At 40.0% G+C, this 22,224-nt stretch overlaps 1 protein-coding gene across 1 annotated transcript; it reads left to right on the top strand.

Moving 5' to 3' along the window:
- The first annotated feature begins 2,899 nt into the window (after nt 1–2,899).
- Nucleotides 2,900–8,705, top strand: LOC124683985. The gene is made up of 7 exons (XM_047218400.1): nt 2,900–2,948; nt 3,061–3,224; nt 3,345–3,382; nt 3,486–3,573; nt 3,660–3,893; nt 4,102–4,167; nt 8,517–8,705. The coding sequence occupies exons 1-7, from the start codon at nt 2,900–2,902 to the stop codon at nt 8,703–8,705; spliced, it is 828 nt and encodes a 275-aa protein (XP_047074356.1).
- The last annotated feature ends 13,519 nt before the right edge of the window (nt 8,706–22,224 follow it).

The following is a 22,224-nucleotide window of genomic DNA, read 5'->3' as shown; positions in this document are numbered from 1 at the left end:
CGTATTGGCCACAATGCAGATTCCATACGGGAATCCAAACTACCATTTTTCGTAACCATAGGGCCTGGTTGAGGAGCATACGAGGCTACCAAACGCGCCCTAGGTGCTCCATAAGTAGGGCATGCTCCATAAGGGGAGAGGAAAGACGTCATCCTACCGGGTAGGCGAGTTAGGTCAATAGCACGTGAACCTAGTTGACAAAAATGTCGAGGTGGCATTGAGACTGAATAAATGTGTGATCCCCATTGCTCCAAAAAAATCTAGGGTAGAATGAGATGATGATGATAAATATGGATAATATTGAATAGTTAGAGAATACATTTGTATATAATTGTAGATACTTTAAGTATAAAATGGATAATTGAATGAGCCTCAAGAAAAGCCTTTCCAGATGCCCTAAATGGAAGCAGGGGTGAAAAGAGCACGGGAATGAACGGAACTGAGTTGTGCCATGTTTTTTGTCATGTTGTTTTGCGAGAAGAAAAACAAATACAGAAATCCGGAAACAGATATTATCAAAAATAGATACAGACCGAATACAATGCGGACACGATGTAGACGTTTACCGGAATTAAGAGAACCCTTGAATTGTGCAGAAATATCTCAAGCATTGAAGCAAATAAAATCATTCAACCAATAGGGGAAGGTCGAAGGCTCGGCGAGTTCTTGAAGGGAAAGTGCTAGAAATCCTCCGGAGGCTTAGAGTTTTCCAGCCTCCTGCTTGCATGCGCGACACGTGTCCACTTTTACATAAAATCCAGACTTTGTTTCGTCGCAGCAAAAAAACTCCCGCTTTTGCTTCATTGAAGCAAAAAACGGTTCGACCAAAATAAAAAAAGAGTTGTGACTCGTTCAGACTTTGCTTCATTGCAGCAAAAAAATCTCCCGCTTTTGCTTCATTGAAGCAGAAAACGGTTCGACCAAAACAGAAGAAGAGTTGTGACTCGTTCAGACTTTGCTTCGTCGCAGCAAAAAACCCCGCTTTTGCTACATTGAAGCAAAAGAGAGTTCCACTAAAAATAAAAGGAGACTTGTCGGAGCACCGAACTTCACCGGAAACTTGCCGGAGACCTCGCCGAAGCACCGAACTTCACCGGAAACTCACCGGAGACCTCGCCGGGGCACTGTACTTCGCCGGAGACTTCGTCGGAGCATCGTACTTCGTTGGAGACTCGTCAGAGACCTTGCCGGAGAGGTTGAAGCAAATCTTTTGTCGAAAGTATCAACACAACAAAACAATTGAAGCAAATAAAAAAAATACCATTGTACCATTGCATTGCTATTATGGTAAAAAAACGATATCACCGAAAAACATCGTCGGACATCTCGTAGCAAAATAATTATACTAAAGTAGCGTAATCAGAGAACAATAGAAGCCACAAAATTATATTATTGTAGCATCGTTGACGTGCTTTGTACATTGCAGCAAAGACTCCTGTTGGTAGCATAGCCACCATACCTTTGCAGTAATGTCGCCTGCCGTTGGTAGCACGATCGGCCTTCCTTGGTAGAACCACCGCCATTCGTTCGCAGCGGTGGACGGCATTTGTAGCAGCAACAGATGGCGTTTGCAGCTAACGAACATCAGCAATTGTCCATGTAGCGGCCGATGTTGGTAGCAGCGGCAGCCTATGTTTGCAGCAAAGCGGTTGGCTATGGCGGACCTTTGCAGCACCGGAGACTAACATTTGCAGCTGCGAGGGGCAGTATTTGTAGCATAAGTGGAGGGAGTTTGAAGCAAGCGATGTGATCGCTTCTGAAAACGAGATATACTGAGTAGGAGTTGGGAGTGGGGATTTGGCCGGCGCACGCCAGGCTAGAGGCACGGCCACTCCGTGAGATCCCTTGGCTGGCGCGGGGGCGGACGAGGCCATCGCAGGGAGCTCGGAGCCGGAGCAGAAACGTCGCCGTGTCCCCACGCCCGCGGAGGAGGTCGGAGCCGACCATCCTCTCCATCTCCGGTAGGAACCTCCATGGATGGGGAACGACGCTGAAGGAAGGGGGCGTGGCGGTGGTGGGCACCGGCGAGGATGCTCTGGTGAACGGCCCTCCTCGGATCTTGGTACGTGGGGGTCGTCTCCGATCTCTCACGACCTTCCCCCAATCTCCCATGGCGGTGGGATTGCGAGTGGGTCGTGGGCGGCGGCTGCACCGGGAGAGCGGATCGGAGGCGGCAGGGAGTGCGGGGCTCGGAGGCGGCGGACAGTGCGGGGCGCGGAGGCTAGCATCGGGAAGATTTTGACCGTGAAAGAAGGTAGAGGTAAGGTTGGGGAAGAAGCTGTGCGGGCCCGCGAGGACACGCGTCCAACGCGGGAGGCGGAGGCACGAAGCGTTTCCATCCTCCGAAGGAAAACGAGCATTTTCCTTCTTGAAGGGATGTTTGGCAGTTTTAGGATGAGCCGCTCTGAAAGTTTGGATTAACAAACTCATGTAATTGATCTGGGCCATTCACATCAACCTTAAATAAAAATTTCAATGTTAGCTGGAAAACGATGTTGTGTTTTTATTTATGTTTCTGCCAAAATATTTCTTGTCTTGTTTCCATTTTCAAAATTTTCATTTTTGTCTTCATATTTTTATTCCGTTTACCTTTTCGAAGAAAAACTCTTAAACAATCGCTTTATTTTCATCCCTAAATTGAAGGACCATGCGCTGCGCCACACATGGTTCACCTACTTGCCACCGTAGGGGCATGAGGAACAGGAGTCGCTTAACTTACAATATTCCCGAATATTCAAGTTGATACTAGGTATGCCACCTCACCCACATTGTGTATGCACAAAAGATTCTTCGCCCTCCTCTCGCACCTCGGGCTCTATTTAAACGCCCCGGCTTGGAAGAGACTCTGCTCCTGCTCCATATCGTCGATCCTCTTCTGTTTCTCAGCAGCTTACCAGCCATGGCTTTCCAGTGCCCTGTGAACTCCCCTTTCGACTGCGTCCTCCTAGGTAAACTAATTAAGGCACACGGCTCTTCTTCCTCATAGCTTAACCAGTTTCCGCTCATGATCAAACCATCTGATTAATTCTGGCGAATTCTTGTGCTCGGTGAACACTGAAGATCTGGATGACACCCTGTACCCTGGCGGCACCGGCATTGGGCCGGCGCTGAAGCGCAACATCGACGAGTTCCTCATCGCCAGGTTCGGCCTCGCGCCGGAGAGGGCGGCCTCCCTCCGCGTGGAGCTCTTCCGCACCCACGGCAGCACCCTCGCCGGCCTCATCGTACGCTCCGCTCCACCCACGCGACACGCACACTCCAACTTTGCCTTGTCACTCTCTCCGTCGTTAGTTGGCCTTTCTCCGTTTCTGATATTTGGATTTTTCCGCCATGAACTCCTGCAGGCGCTCGGCCACGACGTGCACCCGGACGAGTACCACAGGTCAGCACGCAACACGCCCACCATGATTCCTACAGCTAGGTTGTCGGCGATCTGGCATCTAGCAGTTCACCGGGCTTATTTTCTGTTTCAATTCGGCCTTCAGCTACGTGCACGGGAGGCTTCCCTACGACAGGATCGCCGCGGACCCGCGCCTCGCGGCGCTGCTGGAGAGCATCCCGCAGCGCAAGATCGTAAGGACACCAAACACTGAATCATAACCGATCGTAACCAGTGTGGACGAGCCGCTGCTGATTGATTATAAATCGGACACACGCAGCTCTTCACGAATTCGGATCGCGCGCACATGAAGAGGGCGCTGGAGAGGCTGGGCGTGGAGGAGGCCTGCTTCGATGCCGTCGTGTGCTTCGAGACCATGAACCCGCACCTCTTCGTTGAGGCTACCGAAGACGATGATGGTGCCAACGCCGACCGCGCGGTTGTGGTCCTGAAACCGTCCGTCGATGCCATCGTCGCGGCCCTGCGTATCGCCGGCACAGACCCACATCGAACGGTAACTACCTGATTATTCACCATGACCTGCCGTTTGTGATTGTTCTGAAATCTGTCAGTTATTTGCATATATATTATTCCCTTCGTTTCATAATTCTTAGTGATTTTAGTTCAAATTTAAACTAAAATAGTGATAAAAATTAGCGAATTTTAGTTTGCGCTCTTGCTCGATCATAAATCTGCATACTCATCTCGTTCTGCTCTGTCAGCTCTTCCTTGACGACAACGAGAGGAACATCGCCGCAGGGAAGGCTCTCGGCCTGTGCACAGCGCTGGTAATTATCCAACCGATCTCAATCGATCTCTGTAATTGGACTTCCGTTGAAACTACCGTGCTTGAAATTCAGAAATCGCAACATAGAGAAACGTAGTGGCTCATCATGCGCGACAAAACAGCTAAACGGCAAATAAAGTCTCGTGGCGCCAAGTCAGCTCCAATGACGTCCATGTTCGTGGAAAACGCGCAGGCGCCGTTTATCGGGGCCATTAGCACATAGCCTGGAAGCCTAAGGCTTGTAAACAGCCGTCGGCGTAGCTAGAGCTATGCCGACAGCCACTATCAGCAACCAAACTGTCAGCATCGTGATAGCTATGCCGACGGTGGCTGTCGGCTCGACTGGCCGTCGGCATATACCTTGGACATGTGGCACTGGAGACGCATAAGCTGGCGGGTACCAGATGGTGTGAGTTGTGCCAATGGCTAGGCCGTCGACATAGCTCCTGCAACTATGGCGATGGCAATGCCGTTGGCATACCTATTTTCCAACTTTCCAATTTCCCACTTTTATTTCCCCTTGCTCAATTATGTTTGCACCTAAATATTTTGTTACGTGATATTTTTAATTTCCAGTAATATATCACATTGAATGAAAAAAATAAAAAGGTTTTTTGTCGATGTTCGTTGGATGTGTGGGTAGATCAATCTGTCAAATGATCGGTGTATGCTGATTATTAGAGAACCATTATATTGACGAGCTTGCTTTAGAAAGCGTTCCTTAGACCATCTCTAGTTGATCCTTTATAATTTAGCCCATTATATAACATTTTCTACATTAAGTTCTTATATTTTATAAGAACTTTCCATGTGGCTTTGTTGCAAATATACATAGACTGCCACGGTAGCTCTCGCAAATACGATGGCTTCATTTTTTCGGGTCGGAAAATTTCTATAAATAAAATGTCATTTCATGGATCAGTAACACATTATTTACCCCTAACGTGATAGGAAAAAATGCTCTTCAACAATAGCAATGTTTTGCCAAACAAAATATTACATATGCAAGGAATATCTTTAACCATCTTATATTTATAGGAGAGTGATCATTATGTCATATGTCTAAGCACCCATATGTGTTGTTCGTCAGTTATATTAAATCGTTAAGCTATAGCTTTTTTACATTATTTTAGATCAATACACAATCTTAGTTAACTTAATTAGATATAAGAATGATGGACTAAGAAAAGGGTTTATCCTCCTTAAAATTATGGCCACATTAAACATTGAAAATTAACGTGTTCTTGTACTTCTTCCTCTCGTCTAATTACTTCATTTAAACATTCCCTACATTCTAGAAACATGACCATTGTGTGCACTATACCTTGATGATTATTTGGTATATTAATATGTAGCCAAAATTACATTATTTTTTTGTGTACTTGCTAAAATTATTATAAATGTTCTAGAAAATCTTCTATTACGATCTCATTTTTTGTTTAAATATCTCGATGTAATCCATATTTTAAATCCACTGGTTATACACACTCGGGCACGTGTACTTTTGTGCCATGCAACATGCGCTTTCGGCAACATATATCAAGACTCTTAATGAGTCATGAACTTTAATGTGTGACTATAATGACATGTGCTCCTGTGTTGATTTATTACATCACATATTACATATAAATGTTAGAAAAATGTCTATCATACAGACAAAACAATATTCTATGAAAGAATTCAGAATTCCTAAGAATTAAGATTGTACACCTTTCAAGTCTTCGGACTAACAACGTAATTGGCTTGATGTGTGGATATAATGAATAAAAATATCAATGAGTTCACTAGACAACAAAAAAACTTGTAAAGATGTCGAGGACAATCGTGCCTCGTCCTATCCTCTTGAAAATATGGGCATGTAAATTGTTGCATGCATATATATCCATATATATAAATTGTACCATGTTTCAAGGTTTTACTATCATGACTATTAGATTGTGCATCCATGAAAAAAAGTTCAAAAAATGGAGTTTTGGGATATTTTTACCTTCTTTTATAGTTTATACTAAAATTAATAATGTAGTTATCTTGAGAACCAACATGTGATATGATGGTTAGTAGGTTAGTTGTACCCATAGTTCACCGGTGATCAAAACCTAGCTTTAACATCGCGTGTTTCATTTAGCCAGAATATACTCATAATTCTTGGGAATATGTGGTAACTTGAACCCCCATCTATCATTAAGTTTTTTTTTTGTGCTAGGGATGTTCTAGTCGATACTGCAACTAATGTGATGACTGAGGTTCAGGTATTCCAAACTTTTATAGGATTTTTTAAGTGTGGTTCTTATGGTAGCTAAATAAAGCTTTATTTTCTGTACTCCATCATGCATACAATGCACGATATTGTTCATATCCTATCAGCTCTTTACCTTGCTACCACCAAGTTCAAGCATGCTTGGTTCTTTTTCTTGTTGCTGGTAGTATGCGATATGGTTAATTCCTTCTCATGTAATGTGCACCGCGCATAAGACTAATAACTTCATCTATTTTGTAGTTTATCATCCTTCAAAAAAATTATACATTGTCGAGAGTACCAATTGTATACAAAACATTGTGATGTTCTACCAAACTAAAGAAATCTATAAATTGAAAATTATAAAGCCTATCTTCTATAGCATATAGTCAATGGTATAAACTTTTCTAATGAAAAATAGGAGAGCTAGATACAATTGGAAAAATATAGTTGGATGTAGATTTTTTGAGCCTTCCACCGATCATAAGAGATAAATTTTCTATCAAGCAAGGAGAATAGATGAGAAAAAAATTAAACTATATTGACAAATATACCAATCAACAAATGTTCTCTCTCTATCAATCTAAAGTTCCAAAAGCTCAAACAAACCACCTAATAAACATTAGCAAATTTAACTACTTGAGTTTTTATGCCACCACGCAAAAGTGTGCTCTTATGAATTGATACAACTAAAATACATGCATTTGTGGATAATACCACTGGATGTTATGTGCACCCAAGACCACCCAATCAATATTAATACCTTCTTTTGCTCTCTGAATTTGTAATCACATCTGTTCTTACAGTCCACCACTTTGGATGTAAACTATACTTAAACATCACATTACAGAGTTAAATGAGTAATAATGTAATTGTAAACAATTAAAAATATGTTGTTGTGCACCTTCCATAAAAGATATAATATTTAAATTGTTCGTAAAAGAAAGTTCAAAATCTTACTATAAATTTCTTGTTCATTTTTAATTAAGACTTAAAAAATCATACGTGAAATTACCTTTTAAATCAATGAATTTATTAGTCTCATGTGCGGTAACAAAATGATTAATCACATCACATGCTACCAGCATGTTGTTCTAGTCTCCCTGCTGTGTAAGCCGTATGTAGCTACATCTTGATACAGTAAGGGTATGTACAATGCTACATGCTTAGAGAGGCAATTAAGCATTGATGCTTCATACTAGGCAGATGCCTAATAGATACCTCTCCTAATAAATTAGCACTACTGCTTAACACAAAGTTTAGCTTATTTTTTATAAGCACCCCACTAGACACTCTGCATTTTACATGTCCTAATATGATTGGAACGGTGAACATGAAATCTATTCATCAATTTTATTCAAGCATATATACACATCACCTATTTGTACGTATTAGGGATACATACATGCAAAACTAACTGTTTATCAAATTATGGGAGGCCATGTCTGACACGTTAGCTTCTCAGCATTGGCGCTGCTAAAAATCTTAGGTTACAACTAATTTGGCATGTTAAATAGGTTACGTGACTTATAAAATTTTAGTAAATACTAAACGTAAATTTAACATATTCCCTTTTGCAATGAATTTCTAAAACATATTCCATCTAATCTAAATATAGTGCATATAAGATTTCTTGGGAGTAAAACCATGAGAACATTGACCAAGTTTTTAAAATAAAATATTAGCATCTAGAGTATTAAATTAATATCATTTAATTATCATGGATTATATTTTTAATATGGTCTAAATTTTAGAACGGAGGTAGCAGTAGTGTTTTCTTTGTGTGTGTCCATGCTCGCTAGATAAGGTGTACAATCGAATTTTATCCATACAAACCACCAGAATCAAAGGGTTATCTAATTTAAACACCTCAAATTAGAAGTTGAAGTTAACATTGTTTACATATATAGTAACTTAATATGTTTTACAAACACATCCGGTAGCTCATGAACTTACAAGGCTAGCTAGCGTATCGCCTCAGAGTGCATGGATTGAGGATCGATTCAGCTTAGTTATTCCTCTTATGCTAAGCAATGTAACTGTTATTAGCAATGAACAAAGAGATTTAAGTTATCATAAAAAAATATGTTTTACAAATGCATTTGGTCAAGCAGGTGGGCAAGAGTGCAAGGAGCAAGGAGGCGGACTATGCCCTGGAAAGCTTTGGCAACCTCCGGCAAGCCATCCCGGAGATCTGGGGCGCCGTTGTCGATGAGCTGCAGACTGGCCACAACATCGATAAAAACATAAGCACGAGGGACGACCTGGACTCCATCACCCAGCACACGTCAATCCAGGCTTGACTGCGTCCTAATCTCCGGCCATCGATTGATACAACATGCCTAAATTATGTTCTGATTCCTCATGCGAAGAGAATTATATGCATAAACCTAGCTGATGACACAGGTAACCTATACGGTCCTGATCAGCACTGCATTGTAAATTAAGCAAAGCAATAAGTTAACTGCAGTCGTGTGTCACACAGGGCTGATCCACTAATTTTGGGGGGCCCTAGAGCGGCACAACACCAAGGGACCTTTGTTCACGATGACTCATCTTCCCTACGGTCAAGAGGGCCAATGCCCCCCTCCCCCTCAAGAAAATTTATTAACGATATTACTAATAATTATGCTAAAATTGTAAAGACTAATCAAACTTTAAGCATTAGTATTGTTCTTGGTCCCTCAACAATGTGTGGCAAGATCCGCCACTACAAAAGACTTCAAAAAATATTAGTATTTCATAAGAGAAATATTGCTGTAATTTAATAGAAAAGTAAATAATCTGTACAAATAGATCCATAGTTTTTGGAGTTCTGATAAAAGTACTTATTTATATTGATCGGGTGAATTATATACTATGATATTTATTTCTAGCAAAACAAAATTATGGGAGTAGGTGATTCATATGTAAAACAAATATGTAGAAGAGTAGACATATTTGTAATTCAATTAATAAGAGGTTGTACTATACTATCTCTGTCAAACATGTATGATGGGACCAACTAGAACCATTGGAAATCGAATGAGAGCTGTTTGCGGATGGCATATTTATGTGGTTGCGTTGTTATTCTCCACTAATGAATACTTACAACTTAAGAAAAACACATTAAGTGTTGGTTTTATTCTGCACATTTGGTTATTCTCCACTAATGAATACTTACAACCTTAGAAAAGGTGTCGTTCTGCACATTTGAGAAGGCTAGAGAAAAATCGTGGCATCTAAAAAAATATTTATAAATATTGGAATACTTTTTTAGGTAAGAGGAGCTGAATTAGAGGCATGATAGGCTTGCAGCTTGATCCATCCATATTTTCTAAAATTAGTATGACTAATATAAAAACACAAATATATCTTTTCTCTGGGCCCCTACCTCCTAGAGTCTCAGGGCGAGCACTCCTTTGCCCCGCCCAATGGAACGGAATGGACTCCATAATCCAGTGCACGTTAATCCAGACTTGACTGGGTCCTAATCTACAGCAATCGATTGATACAGCATGCTTAAATAATGAAGTTCTCCTATGTATATAATGATGTAAATTATGTTATGATTCCTCATGTGAAGCGAACGATATGCATGAACCTAGCCGATAACATAGGTAACCTTGATTTCCTATAGTGCAATTTGTGCTAATTACCATGATTTAGGGGGTTATGCAGGACCTGTTCTGCAGCCCTATTCTCTATCCATCTAATTGTTTTACAGAGTTGCTTGTCACTTTCGAAGTTTTGATCAAAGTATACGCATGTTTCAAATAAATAACGTTTGGGAAAATTGAACCCACATTGACCATCATTGTCAATTATAGCGTATTCTCGTTGTTTACAGCTGATAGATTAAACAATTATCCATAAACTTTGGGGATATTGATATGATATTTACATGATATATGACCGAGTTGCCAACATTTTTAGCATTGATTTCGGGGATTTTCCATGAAGTTCTCATTTATTTGGCATTTAATTTCGGGAGGTAGAAAAACCTCCTTCTGTTGTTTTTGACTTTTCAGAAACTATGTGACTCGCAAAAGGGTAAGCATACTTCGGAATTTTTGCGACAGATCCACCAAGCCAAAGTAGAGCCTTGACATACCAACATGGTGAAAATGGTGGCTCATGGAGCGCCCCTAACCCAGGCCGCGCCACCAGGCCTCTTTTGGCCTTCTGGACTTCTCCTCAATCTTTCGTGGCTGCGTGTTTTGAACCAACACCATCTATGTATATCCCTGGTATTTTTTCGCCGCGACATATGGAGGTGGATACCAAAAATATAAAAACATAGACACGCCAATCTACCGCTGGTTGAAGATTGGAAGGGGAACCACTGCCGGAATCGCTTCGGTGGTGTCTTTCTACTTCTCCAATGACTCCACATTGCTCTCGACCATGAGAGGGAGTAGTACACCACCATGGGTTCGGGGTTTGTGTTATTATTTTGATCCAATCTTTATATGTACTTCACCAATTAGAGTCACAAGAGCTACCTACATGATTGTGGTCATATATGTATACCTTGATGGTGGTTATTGTGGTGTAAATGATGAATGTTATGCATTTTCCATTGTGTTGGAACTCTTAGATTTCCATAATTTAGAAGCACAATATGATTGTTTATTCAATTTGTTAAGATCATTGTAAGGGTAATGTCTTGTTTTCCCATTTCACAAAGTCTTTGACCGCACCAAGTGTAGGTAGATGAGTGGGGTGCGGGGTGCCCACGGTAAACAAACCTTTGCACACCTTTGAACGATCTTTAAACGTGTGTTTAATATAAAGAAGTGTGATATATATAGATGGGTGCTGTATTTGAGGAGTTAACCGGGTGGTAGTAACGATATAGCTTATGAACAACAAAAGCGAGCTGTGCATCTTTTGGTATATGCGCATCTAGGGATAAATGAGAACATCTACTTGGGGCTAAGTGACAACACTAGGATGCGTGACAAAAACCCTTTTGTTATTTCCTTTCTCAACCTCATGTTTTAGTACATGTTGCCTATATATAGGTTACCATTAAAGACATGACAATTATGTGTACATTATTATCCATGATTGATGCATTAAAATGCACCAATGTTCTTTGTAGTTTATTCTGCCGTATTTAATCATAATTGATTCAAATAAGTAGTTATAATCATGATTTAGAATGCTTTTGGGGATTTTTCTTAAAGATTCTATTTTACATTATAACCCTACAGACACAAAAATCCTATTTTGCGTATTTTTGACTTTCAGGAACCTTCGCTAACTCAAAAGTACCGAGATTTTTTTCTTTGGATGTTTTGATGGAAAATCAAGACCTAGGAAACGTGGACCTCACTTGTAGTGGAGGTAGGGCCAAGATGGGACCCACCATGCATCCTAATACCCTGGTGGGGGCCCATTTCCCCTCATGGTGCCGATACTGTCAATGTTTGTGCCATAGACAAGTGCAATCTCGAAGCACGATGAACCGCAGAAAAACACGAAACAAAGGCTCTACATGTGAAGATTAGAGGGGGGTGATGCCGAAGAGCGCCGGCTCGCATCTCCTACCTCTTCAACAACATCTCATTCACCTCGACGATGCAGAGGAAGGATTAAACCCCCGAACTATGGGTTTGTGGAAGTATTTCTTGATCTATCTCTCTCTCATGCTATCAATGTTCTAGATCCGCATAAGCTGCCCTCGTGATTGTGGCCATCTATATGTAACCATTTTATGGTTTGTTGATCTTTGGTTTTTATGAGATTGGTATTTGAGACTGTAATTTTCGATTTGTGTTTGATGTATGAGTAGATGTATATAATGTAATCCGCTCTTGATTACAAGCTTTGATCCAACTAGTATAGTATGGCATTAGAAGGGAATGTGTGCATTAGTTGAAGTAACATGGTAGTATGCATGGAATTGGACCGTGACCAGAAAGTTTGGATCCTATTATGGTTTTTTTCCTTTCCGCTATTACCACACTAGTATTAAATGAATGCATGTGTTACTTTCACCAAGTGAACAACAATGGTGATTCCATATGTTTTGAGGTAGCATATTTGAAATTCAATATTATGTTATAAAAGCAAAGACAATACTTCTTAATTCTGGTTTGTGAAGTTTTATTTTACTAGAGGATTATTATTTAGATGGGTTGCATCATATCAACCATAGGATGTGATACCCATATAAATATTTATCAAACACATAATTTAGTTTCATCAATATTATGTCCCCTTTGAAACTGTTTTGATTCCATCTTGTTTAGAAGAGAGTAGACAAGTAACTCATGAACATTATCCAATTTTAAATCATAAGAAACACCCTTTACTTTTATTCACGCACCTTTATATTTTAAGCATTTAATTAATCCAAAAATATAAAAACAATTATCATACTTGTACTTAGTTCTTTCCTAAAGTTTACGTCACTACTATCACTATACAATTACTAGTTTGCCACGGCTAATTCCAAATTATTTCTTAACGCACATGTAAAAATAATACATATGAATCTTCACGTGCATAAAAAGAGATAGCCACATATTATTCAGAAAAACAATCTACTTTGCTTTGCTTAACATATAATTTTATAAAATACAATAATTTAACATCACATGCATAGAAAGCAACTCCTATTTTTTATCTTTTCTAAGTTTCCACTTAAATTCATACATTGAAGACAAAATCAAGTAATATCTACATCGACTTTGTGATGTGCAAGCTCGTGACACTGACATGCCTAAGAATCGTCCAATTACATTTCGGCTCACTCGTAATTGTCCGTCCAGAATTGAAATAGTGTTGCTATGGTACCTAAAAGGTTAAGGTTCGGAAACATGCTTTCTCTAGCTCACACGACATGCCATTGACATCAACTCTAAAAACTACGAACAAGCAACCGAGTGACAGGGTTGGCTATATAGCACTATCACACCTTCATACAAAATAAAGGCAAGCGCTAAGCTGCATCTGGCTGTAAAAATAAAAAAACACCATCCACCTTTCGAGCCGTCCGATCTACTTAAGTGAGTGATTCATGTACAAAAATGGTTCGTATGCATCAACTTTTTTTTTGGAATATGTAACATTTGTCTCCAGTGTTTTTTTCCTATAGTCTGTCAAGTCAAGAAATTATGGTGCAAACACATCTGGCACTGATACAAAATAATTCTGAATGTAACATTTTTCTCTATGCATGTAATATTTTCGAAAATGATACATTGTTAGAAAATTTTCTCTGTACAATATCTAACATTTTTATCTAACTTATCAAACATTATAGGAACACATATGTAACATTGGCGCAATCTCTCTGTATTATACATACCAAAATAATGTTACCGCCTTGCCCATACTAACACACACAAAATGTGTACACATGTAACAAATCATAATGTACTCCCTCCGATTCATATTACTCTAGTGATCATATATTCTTCTTACAGGACAAATAGCAAACATCAGTAGACTGCAATGGTAGTTTTGTTTGCCCCAAAGAGTTATCTTTTTAAGGTAATTTTTGTTTCTAAATAAAGAGTTGTTGCCATCAGAGAGTTCTATCATACCTCCTTATAAAGCTGGCCCTAAGAAGATTATTCTCAATTATCTGCCTCAGCGCCACGATTCCTTCCATCCAATATTTCGAATTTCTCAAGATTATCTTGTTTATGTAACTCATTCTAAGAACTCATTTGTCCTTTACTTGAACTCCGACACCAACTGGATGGCAACTTTCTGGTCATTCTTCAGCTTTCCCTGCATAATTTAGACCATTGCGTGAGCACTCATGAATATGGATATACAATTGATAGAGTGGCTCTAAAGTACATGATGTCTACAAATGATGTGTTGTAGGAGCAAGAGGTTTTGGTGTTTGGGATTTAATATTTCAAAAAAAATAGTGTACAAACTGGCAAATGAACCTACCTGGTAGGTGTAGTCAAAAGAGACATGTCAAGTTTGTTTCTCAAGCAGAAATTTCTTGTGGCCCTTCTAGGCTCTTTGGAGGACTAGATCTTCACGTTTTCATAGAACTGTATATCCTTGAATGGAATATGCACATACATATGATGTTGTTTTCAAAAAAATATGATGTTGTTTTCACATGCAGCAGTAAATCACTAACCAGGCCCAAGATCAGTCCTCACCAAAGAGCTATGTGCAGTTCCCTAGTAGAAAAAGGGATAATCATCAGAGATTGATCCCCAAAAAGGTGAAATAGGCATGGTGTATATATCAAAAGTACTTCTCCATGTAGGATATCTTATGAGTTATTTCCTTAATCTTGGTCATGAGCATAATCGTGATCAGCATGCAGAATATTTTCAATCCAAGAAGCTGGTTACATGGCTGTTTAAATCCTCGAACACGAACTTGCTTGGCAACTTCTGCTTGCCTGAAATCCAAGCCGGACAGAGTCATTTTTCCTCAAAACAACACAAGAATAATTCCATGGCTTCTGTCAAAATATCTGGCACAATATATTAAACTCAACAATTATATTAGACTGGTACTTACCAAAAGTACTCATTGAGATCATCGTAGTTCCTTCAGTGTGAGTGTTTAGATTCCATTGTATTGCTCCTGAGAGTAAACAGTCTGAATACAAACACACAACTATACCTCCTCCATAACTCTGTATATCGGAGTCACAACTTTCATCAAGATTCAAGAATGACTCATCATTGCCGCCAAAAGTTGGTTTAACATCTGCGCCTCCTCGCCGCCATTCCTGCGCCATGGCGGGCTCCTTCGGCATGCAACCCTTCCGCCGGCCGCAGCCGTTGAAGAGCGTCCCCTTCATCAGCATGCATTGGCCACCATAGCTACGCATGGAGCTCCACCGCCTACACTGCCTTTGGTTGCTGGCGCGACCGGACACGGGAGCGAGCGGGGCATGGGGCCGGTCGGCAGGTGCGCCTGTCATCCGTGTGGTACTTCCACGATCACCAGGAGGAGATGAAGCGGCTTATGAGCTCTTAGGCGTGGAAGGACCAACCGTCGGTGGAGGGGCTAGGGTGTCCCGCGAGGTGGGTGGTAGAGGCGGCGATAGCACGATTGGATCCACATAGAGGGAAGAGTTCCTGGACGATGATGGCGTGTGAAATTATTTTCGACAATAGGGAAGGTATCTTCCTAATTATTGCACAGTAATTACCATAATAGTTTAAGGTAGGAGTACCAGCACGGGACAGGAAAGATATCTCCTCATACCATAGTCCGTTGAAATTTATTCGTCATGCCTTTTATTGCCTCGTGAGCCCAGGTTTCGTGTGAAATTAGATTGGACAAATCTAAGACCGTGAGGTAAGATCGAACGGCCCGGATGCTCCCAATCTTCTTCACCAAACGCGTTGTATGAAGTACGACAAACTCAAATATATGTCCTGTAACAAGAGTGACACCATGAATTTCTGCAATTATTGGAGAGAACTTAGATATCCTAAAACGTATAAAATCATTTTATCCAGGAACATTGATAATGCCACCTTTTCAAGATATGGCAGGGGATTATTTAGTGTGTTTTTGCCAATCGGGATTATTCAGTTTTAATAAACAACATACCAGCACATATAAGTTGAAACATAGTGAGATCACCTAGTTACAGGAATTACACAAATAAGTTGAGACATAGTCAATCAAATCTAAACTTTCTACAGTCCATCCAAAGAAAAAATTACTGCTCTCGGGTTATCTTAAGTTGACCTACTGATTCCTTTCTATTTACTCTGATCTAATGGCCTGGAAGACTTTCTTCTCTTTGAATAAATTCTTTTTGAAATAAATTAGCCATGACATCTTGCAGAGATCTTATTAGTAAAGAGATATTGTTGTACGCTGCTGCTAACAAGCTTGAGCTCTGCCCATATGCATTGTCATTAATCTAAAGGAGAGCCTCACCTCAGTGAAGATTAACTAATCATGTCCTATGTTTACGCATCCCCTTCTTCTCCTCAAAATAAACCAACACCAATGGACTACCGGAGGATTAAGGATTGGAGGCTGATGTCCTCAATATTAACCAAACATAGATGATCTAGGATAGTGCAGTACGGTTGAGGGATTTGGGATGTTGTGTCATACCTTGGGACCCGAAAGACTTGGCAAGGGTAGGTCGTCATCTTCGCTAGTGCCGCCAGCAGTTGCAGACTCGAGCCGACATTCCACTCAACCCTCAGCCGTTCCACCATCCTCCTTGTCGCAGCCTTACTCTAAGAAGCCACCTATTTTGCCCCGCCGTCACATGAAAGGGAGAAATCATAGCATAGCGCGCGGCCATGGACTTAGCGCTGGAGTAGAAGCCGAATTCGGGGAGGCCCGTTCGAGCCAAGGAGGAAGCGACCTAGGCGAGAATGGCGGTGGACACAGCCCTCACTCTACATGGCGATGGTAAAGAGAAGGGGAGGGGCACGCCAAATGGGAGAGGATGCTGGATGGCGGCGCGTGAAGAAACCCTAGGGGACGCGTGAGAAGTGACAGCCGTGAGGGAGATGGCAACGCTGACCCCGCAATCCCGCATGGTTTGATTGCCTGAATTTGTGGAGCTACCAAGGGAAAGGAGAGAGAAGCAGATGCCAAACGTACAAACCAGAAAAACCAATCGCACGATGCAGATAGTAAAATTATACTGGTGACATACAATGATTTTAACTAAATAGGAAAGAGAGGATTTGATTGTGCTAACAAAATAAGGAAAGAGATGATTTGATTGATCCCACAAAAGCAAAAACATTTTTTTCGGATTTAATTTGATTGTGCTAAAAAAAATAAGGAAATGCGTACGTGAGATGGATACAGATTAACGCTCCGGATGTTCCCAATCTCCTTCACCAAACGCGTTGTACGACCTACGACCAACTCCAATATAATAGTAAAGATACTTTTGCATATTGCATTTAGTCTACTTTAATTGATGAATATTTATTTTCTATACTACACTTTATATATTTCTTTTCAATTTTAATACGAAATCTTGTGTTTGCCAAATACTTGGTAGAGTTGGAGACAAGGTAGCAATTTTTTTTTGGAAAACCTAATTGTAAGGCGCCTTATGTTTCTCGAAACGCGGCAGGCTGTTTTGTGCCATTCGATCGAACATGGGTCATCCATATCTTATCATCTTGCCCCCTGCTTTGTGGTTGTACTCCTCATCGCTACCGTTCATCGAGCCACCACCCCCCGCTACTAGTACACCAAGCATGTGCTAGATGCTCTTTCCTTTGGCCGACTCTGCTGCAGTTGGATCCCCAGCGTTGCTCCGCCGAGATGACTCCAATGCCGATGCCGAGAAAAGATGATCTGCCATCGTAGCAATCAGGTTAGCCCGTGAAAAGATTCCCCGGGGTGAAAATCTAGGAGGCGGAGTTTGCTGCAACCGGCATAGGGGTAGTGGTTCGGCCGAACAATGTCATGGTGTTGCGGTAGGGTGGGATCTCAGAGCTCTGTTGAGGTGGTCTTCAAGCGATGCAAAAAATTCGACGACACTGTCAATACATAACTACATGGCAACATGGGGTGGCCATTCGATATTTTCGAGTGACTTGCTACAACGTTGACTGATGGACCAGATAGGTTTGCATCTGCTAGATTATTAGGACTGGATGTTTTGTGTATTGTTCTAATTTTCTATGAACGAATTTCTAAAATCTGGTGCGTTCTTTGTAACGGAATGGTTTCAATCTTTTTTCTAGAGATTCTGACAATATGGGATCTTCAGTTCTGAAAATTTGGGAGCTTCAACTCTGACAACAAAAGCATCTATTTTTAACAAGAGTGGTCATCCAAATTAGTTGGTGACAGATGGCTCTAGTACCGCGACTTGCAACTGGATGGAAATTTTTATGTCGTGATTTCATTGAACTCTCGTGCAACTCTTGTAGTAGATCAACTATTCAATCAGCCGCTCCACTAGAACGGGGAAAGAGGCCTCCTGGTGATGTAACGAGATGAAACAACACCAAAAGGTCTGATTCAATTTATATATGAATGGATGCTCTTCTCGCAATTGCTACTATAACTTTTCGTTCAGAATTCAGAGAAAACAAGTGATACAAATAGTACATACTGTAACTAATCAGATCTTTGGATGTTTATGTCCCGCCTTGTCATCTCCTTTTGAGTCAAAACATTTTTTTTTATGCATCCCCCGCTGGAACTCGCCCTGCATTATAGCTTATGGATCCATCATCCAAGAATTTTTTTCACTTTAGTTGGATTGCGTATACACGTGAAACAATAGTTCTTGATCAATCTTACCACATTTAACAACTGAAATACGGAGGTATAGTTTTGGCACCTAATATATTGGATGGTAAAAATGTAGTCACTGAATATTGTCGAATTAAATTTACTCTACCTGAACGTATGTTTTTCTCCACTGTTTCGATTTACTTGTGGCATTATATTAGAAGTTAGAAACCCATCTGCATGAAAAGAACGAGAAATAGGCCTTGCTGAGATGTAGCAATCTGTTGCTATTAGCACTACACTTGCACCCGATTTTGCAGTACAGAGAAATAAAGGTATTTCTTAGGGGCTAATTGTGTGGGTAACTTATATGCTTTCAAGTGGGTAATTTTTTTGTATTAATGGGAAACTCATGTGATACTTGTTAGAGGTAATTATGGTGTTTTTGCTAGGTTTTGTGTTCATTTATTAATTTTTATAGGCCACCATTGCCAATATGCATAACTTACGATTTTAAAAGTTTGTTGTTGATCAACTACGTGTTGCGGTTGGATATTGCAATATCTATAGCATAATTCAAACCGTACTCATCCAAACCAACCATGTTTATGGATGGCTCTTGAACTCTTGCACATGTATTTGTTGAATGTTCATCATTTTCGTGTAAATCATCAAAGCTTGCACTCCTAGTTGACACTTCGTTAGACACATCACATGCAAAAGAGTTAAACATGAGTCATTGTACTTATTTGATGGTAACTTTAATAAGACAAGAATTAATAAGATAACTTCTTTTCTAACTAGTGGGTAAATTAACTGAACATGCTTGGGTAATTTCAGTGCTAACTAGTGGGTAACTACAATGTTAACTAGTGGGTAATTAGTACATTCAAAAATGATTAACTTTAACAGTATTATGAGGTTGGTAATTTATGTATTATGGCGGTAAGTTATGTGTTACGGGTGGCTAACTCACATGTTATACGTAAATAACTTTTGGATCCGAAAAAATCATCGAAACATATCAACATGGATCTTGTTTCGAAGATCACGGCACGACTAGTCGAACAACTTTTGCCAAACCTTCGGATTTCACATTTAATGCGGATGACATCAGCAACTTTTGTCTTTTCGTCATGTATGTAAAAAATATCTCCACACCAACACTTTATATGGTGGGTAACTTATTTGGTACAGGGTGGGTAACTTATGTGTTAGAGGCCGGTATTTCTAGGTCCTAAAATAAGCTATCGAAACATATCAACATAAGATATATTTTCGAAGATCTCTTCACGACTAGTCGAACGGTGAAAACGAATACTAAATGCTTTGACCTATAAAATATTTTAAATTTTCAGATTTTGCATTTAATTAATGTTGATGACGTCAACGGTTTTTATATTTTTCTTAATGTATGTAAAAGCATCTTCACACAACCCTTTCATATGTTGGGTAACTTATGTGTTACATGGTGGGTAACTTATATGTTATAAATGGATAACTTCAGGATTCGAAAAAACACATTGAAACATATCAACATGAGATGTAGTTCCGAAAATCTTGTCGTGACTAGTCCAACGGTCAAAATGGATCTTAAATTGGATAGATGATTGAGCTACAAAAAAAATTGAATTTAAGATTTAGCATTTAATGTGGATGGAGAAGTTTTGTTTTTTTCTTCATGAATGTAAAAATTCTTCATCCAACTCTTTTATATGATAGATAAATTATGTGTTACATGGTGGATAACTTATGTGTTAGAAATGGCTAACTTTTAGGTCAAAAAAATTCATCGAAACATATCAACATGGGATCTATTATTGAGTGTCTTGTCGAGACTAGTACGACAGTGAAAATGGATCCTAAATGCGATAAAAGTTTTAACCTATTAAACATTTTGAACTTTTGGATTTTGCATTTAATGTGGAGATCATTAGGTTTTTTCTTTTTGTTAATGTATGTAAAAATGTCTCTCCAACCTTTTATATGGTGGGTAACTTATGTGTTACATGCTGGTTAACTTATGTATTACAGGATAGGTAACTTCTGTGTTGAAGGTGGGTAACTTTGGATCAAAAAGTCATTGAAATATATCAACATGGATCTAGTTTCAAAGATCTCGTCGCAACTAGTTCAACGGTGACAACGGATATCAAATTAAAAAAAATTGAGCTACAAAACTTTTTGATTTTTCTAATTTTGCATTAAATGCGGATGACATCGACAATTTTATCTTTTCTATATGCATGCCTGTGAGGAGGTTGCCATACATGTTTTCCTATACATAAAGCACCTTGTATAAAGTCGTGTTCTACTTTTTTGTATGTTGTTTGAAGAGAAAACATAGTGTAATTTAATTTACTATTTTCCCAGAAGTTCGAGATAAAACATTTCAATCACCTTTGGGAAAAAACACCCTCACCGCATCATTTTGTGCTTGTTTCCCAGCAAGTATTCAAGTAGATTGGTGCCATCAGCGCCTACAAAATGCAAATCACCTTTATCCGAGCCTTCCTTTGCGTCACACCCTTCTTCATATAACCGTGGTGCCTCAAACCTTAACACACCTTCTTCTAAGTGCACAATCGCTGGCTGATGATCAGATGGTATGGCTTGCCATGCACCACTTGGAAATTTTGAAACATAATGCACCACCCACTTTAGGATCTAGCTCAGTCCAATCTCTCACAAATGTAAGTCTACATTTTTTCTATGGTTTGTCCACGTGTATAATTAAACTTAATGTTGCTGCTCAATATTTATGGCCTCTCAACTTTTATTTTGCCTTTTTTTCTTCGTTTAGCTGAAGATCAAAATTAAACTTAATGTTGCTCCTCAATTTTTCAACTGGTATCTCTAATTAATGTACCCCTTTCACTCCAGTTTGGATCACTCTACCATGATCTCTACATCTAAATATGGCGGATGTGCTGCTGCTGATGCGTAGGCTCAGCGGTTGTGATCCTACGCTTTCTATCCCCAAGAAATGTATGATATTTCTCCTCGAGTTTTTATTCATTCCGAGGCTTTGCAAGATATAATAGGGTACAAACAGCTTCACTACACCCCTGCTCATGTAAAATCTATCTCGATTTATAGTTCATGGCCCCCTGTGTGAATTAATACCGTTTACAGGTTTGTTCTTATAAATTTGCATCTGATGCGTGCTTCCGCCAATGAAGCCACAGATGATTCGTGCTAGCAGAACCCAGAGTAAAAAAAGAAGAATTTTCGACCCAGCAAGAAATTGTGTTCTTAAGATTCCTCCACTTCGATGTTTTGCGTCATATTTATTTTTGCGTGTGATGTTTTACATGGGTATGCTATATCGGGTACTCATCATTTCCATCCGTGGTGCGAAGTCTAGGATGGAATAGGCGAAGGCACATGAAGAAAGCTACATGAACCCGAAGCCCAATTATTGTGTAAATAGTAAAGTTAGGTCCATATCAGGTAAACCGACATACATAATGTAATCGACCTCGAGGTGGCCTCTGAGACCTAACCCATTATATAAGGGGTAGGAGGAGCCACCGAGGGGGATAGATTCTAGAACTCGCAACACCCATGTAACCCTATTTCTCGATAATACAATCTTGGCGACTTTTGCCCTTGATTATACTTTTCATCGGCTGCCTAGTTTGGCTGACCGGTCTTTGAATT

Source organism: Lolium rigidum, chromosome 1 (assembly GCF_022539505.1).
Source record: "Lolium rigidum isolate FL_2022 chromosome 1, APGP_CSIRO_Lrig_0.1, whole genome shotgun sequence".
In the NCBI taxonomy this organism is placed as follows: Eukaryota; Viridiplantae; Streptophyta; class Magnoliopsida; order Poales; family Poaceae; genus Lolium; species Lolium rigidum.
Note: the sequence above shows the minus strand (reverse complement) of the source record. Positions and strands in the feature narration are given on the sequence as shown.

Excerpts from the sequence above, each read along its gene's own strand:
- LOC124683985 (XM_047218400.1), top strand. The coding sequence starts at position 2,900 with ATGGCTTTCCAGTGCCCTGTGAACTCCCCTTTCGACTGCGTCCTCCTA. Across the intron at positions 3,894-4,101 it reads GCACAGACCCACATCGAACG|CTCTTCCTTGACGACAACGA; the intron begins GTAACTACCTGA and ends CTGCTCTGTCAG. Across the intron at positions 4,168-8,516 it reads TCGGCCTGTGCACAGCGCTG|GTGGGCAAGAGTGCAAGGAG; the intron begins GTAATTATCCAA and ends TTGGTCAAGCAG.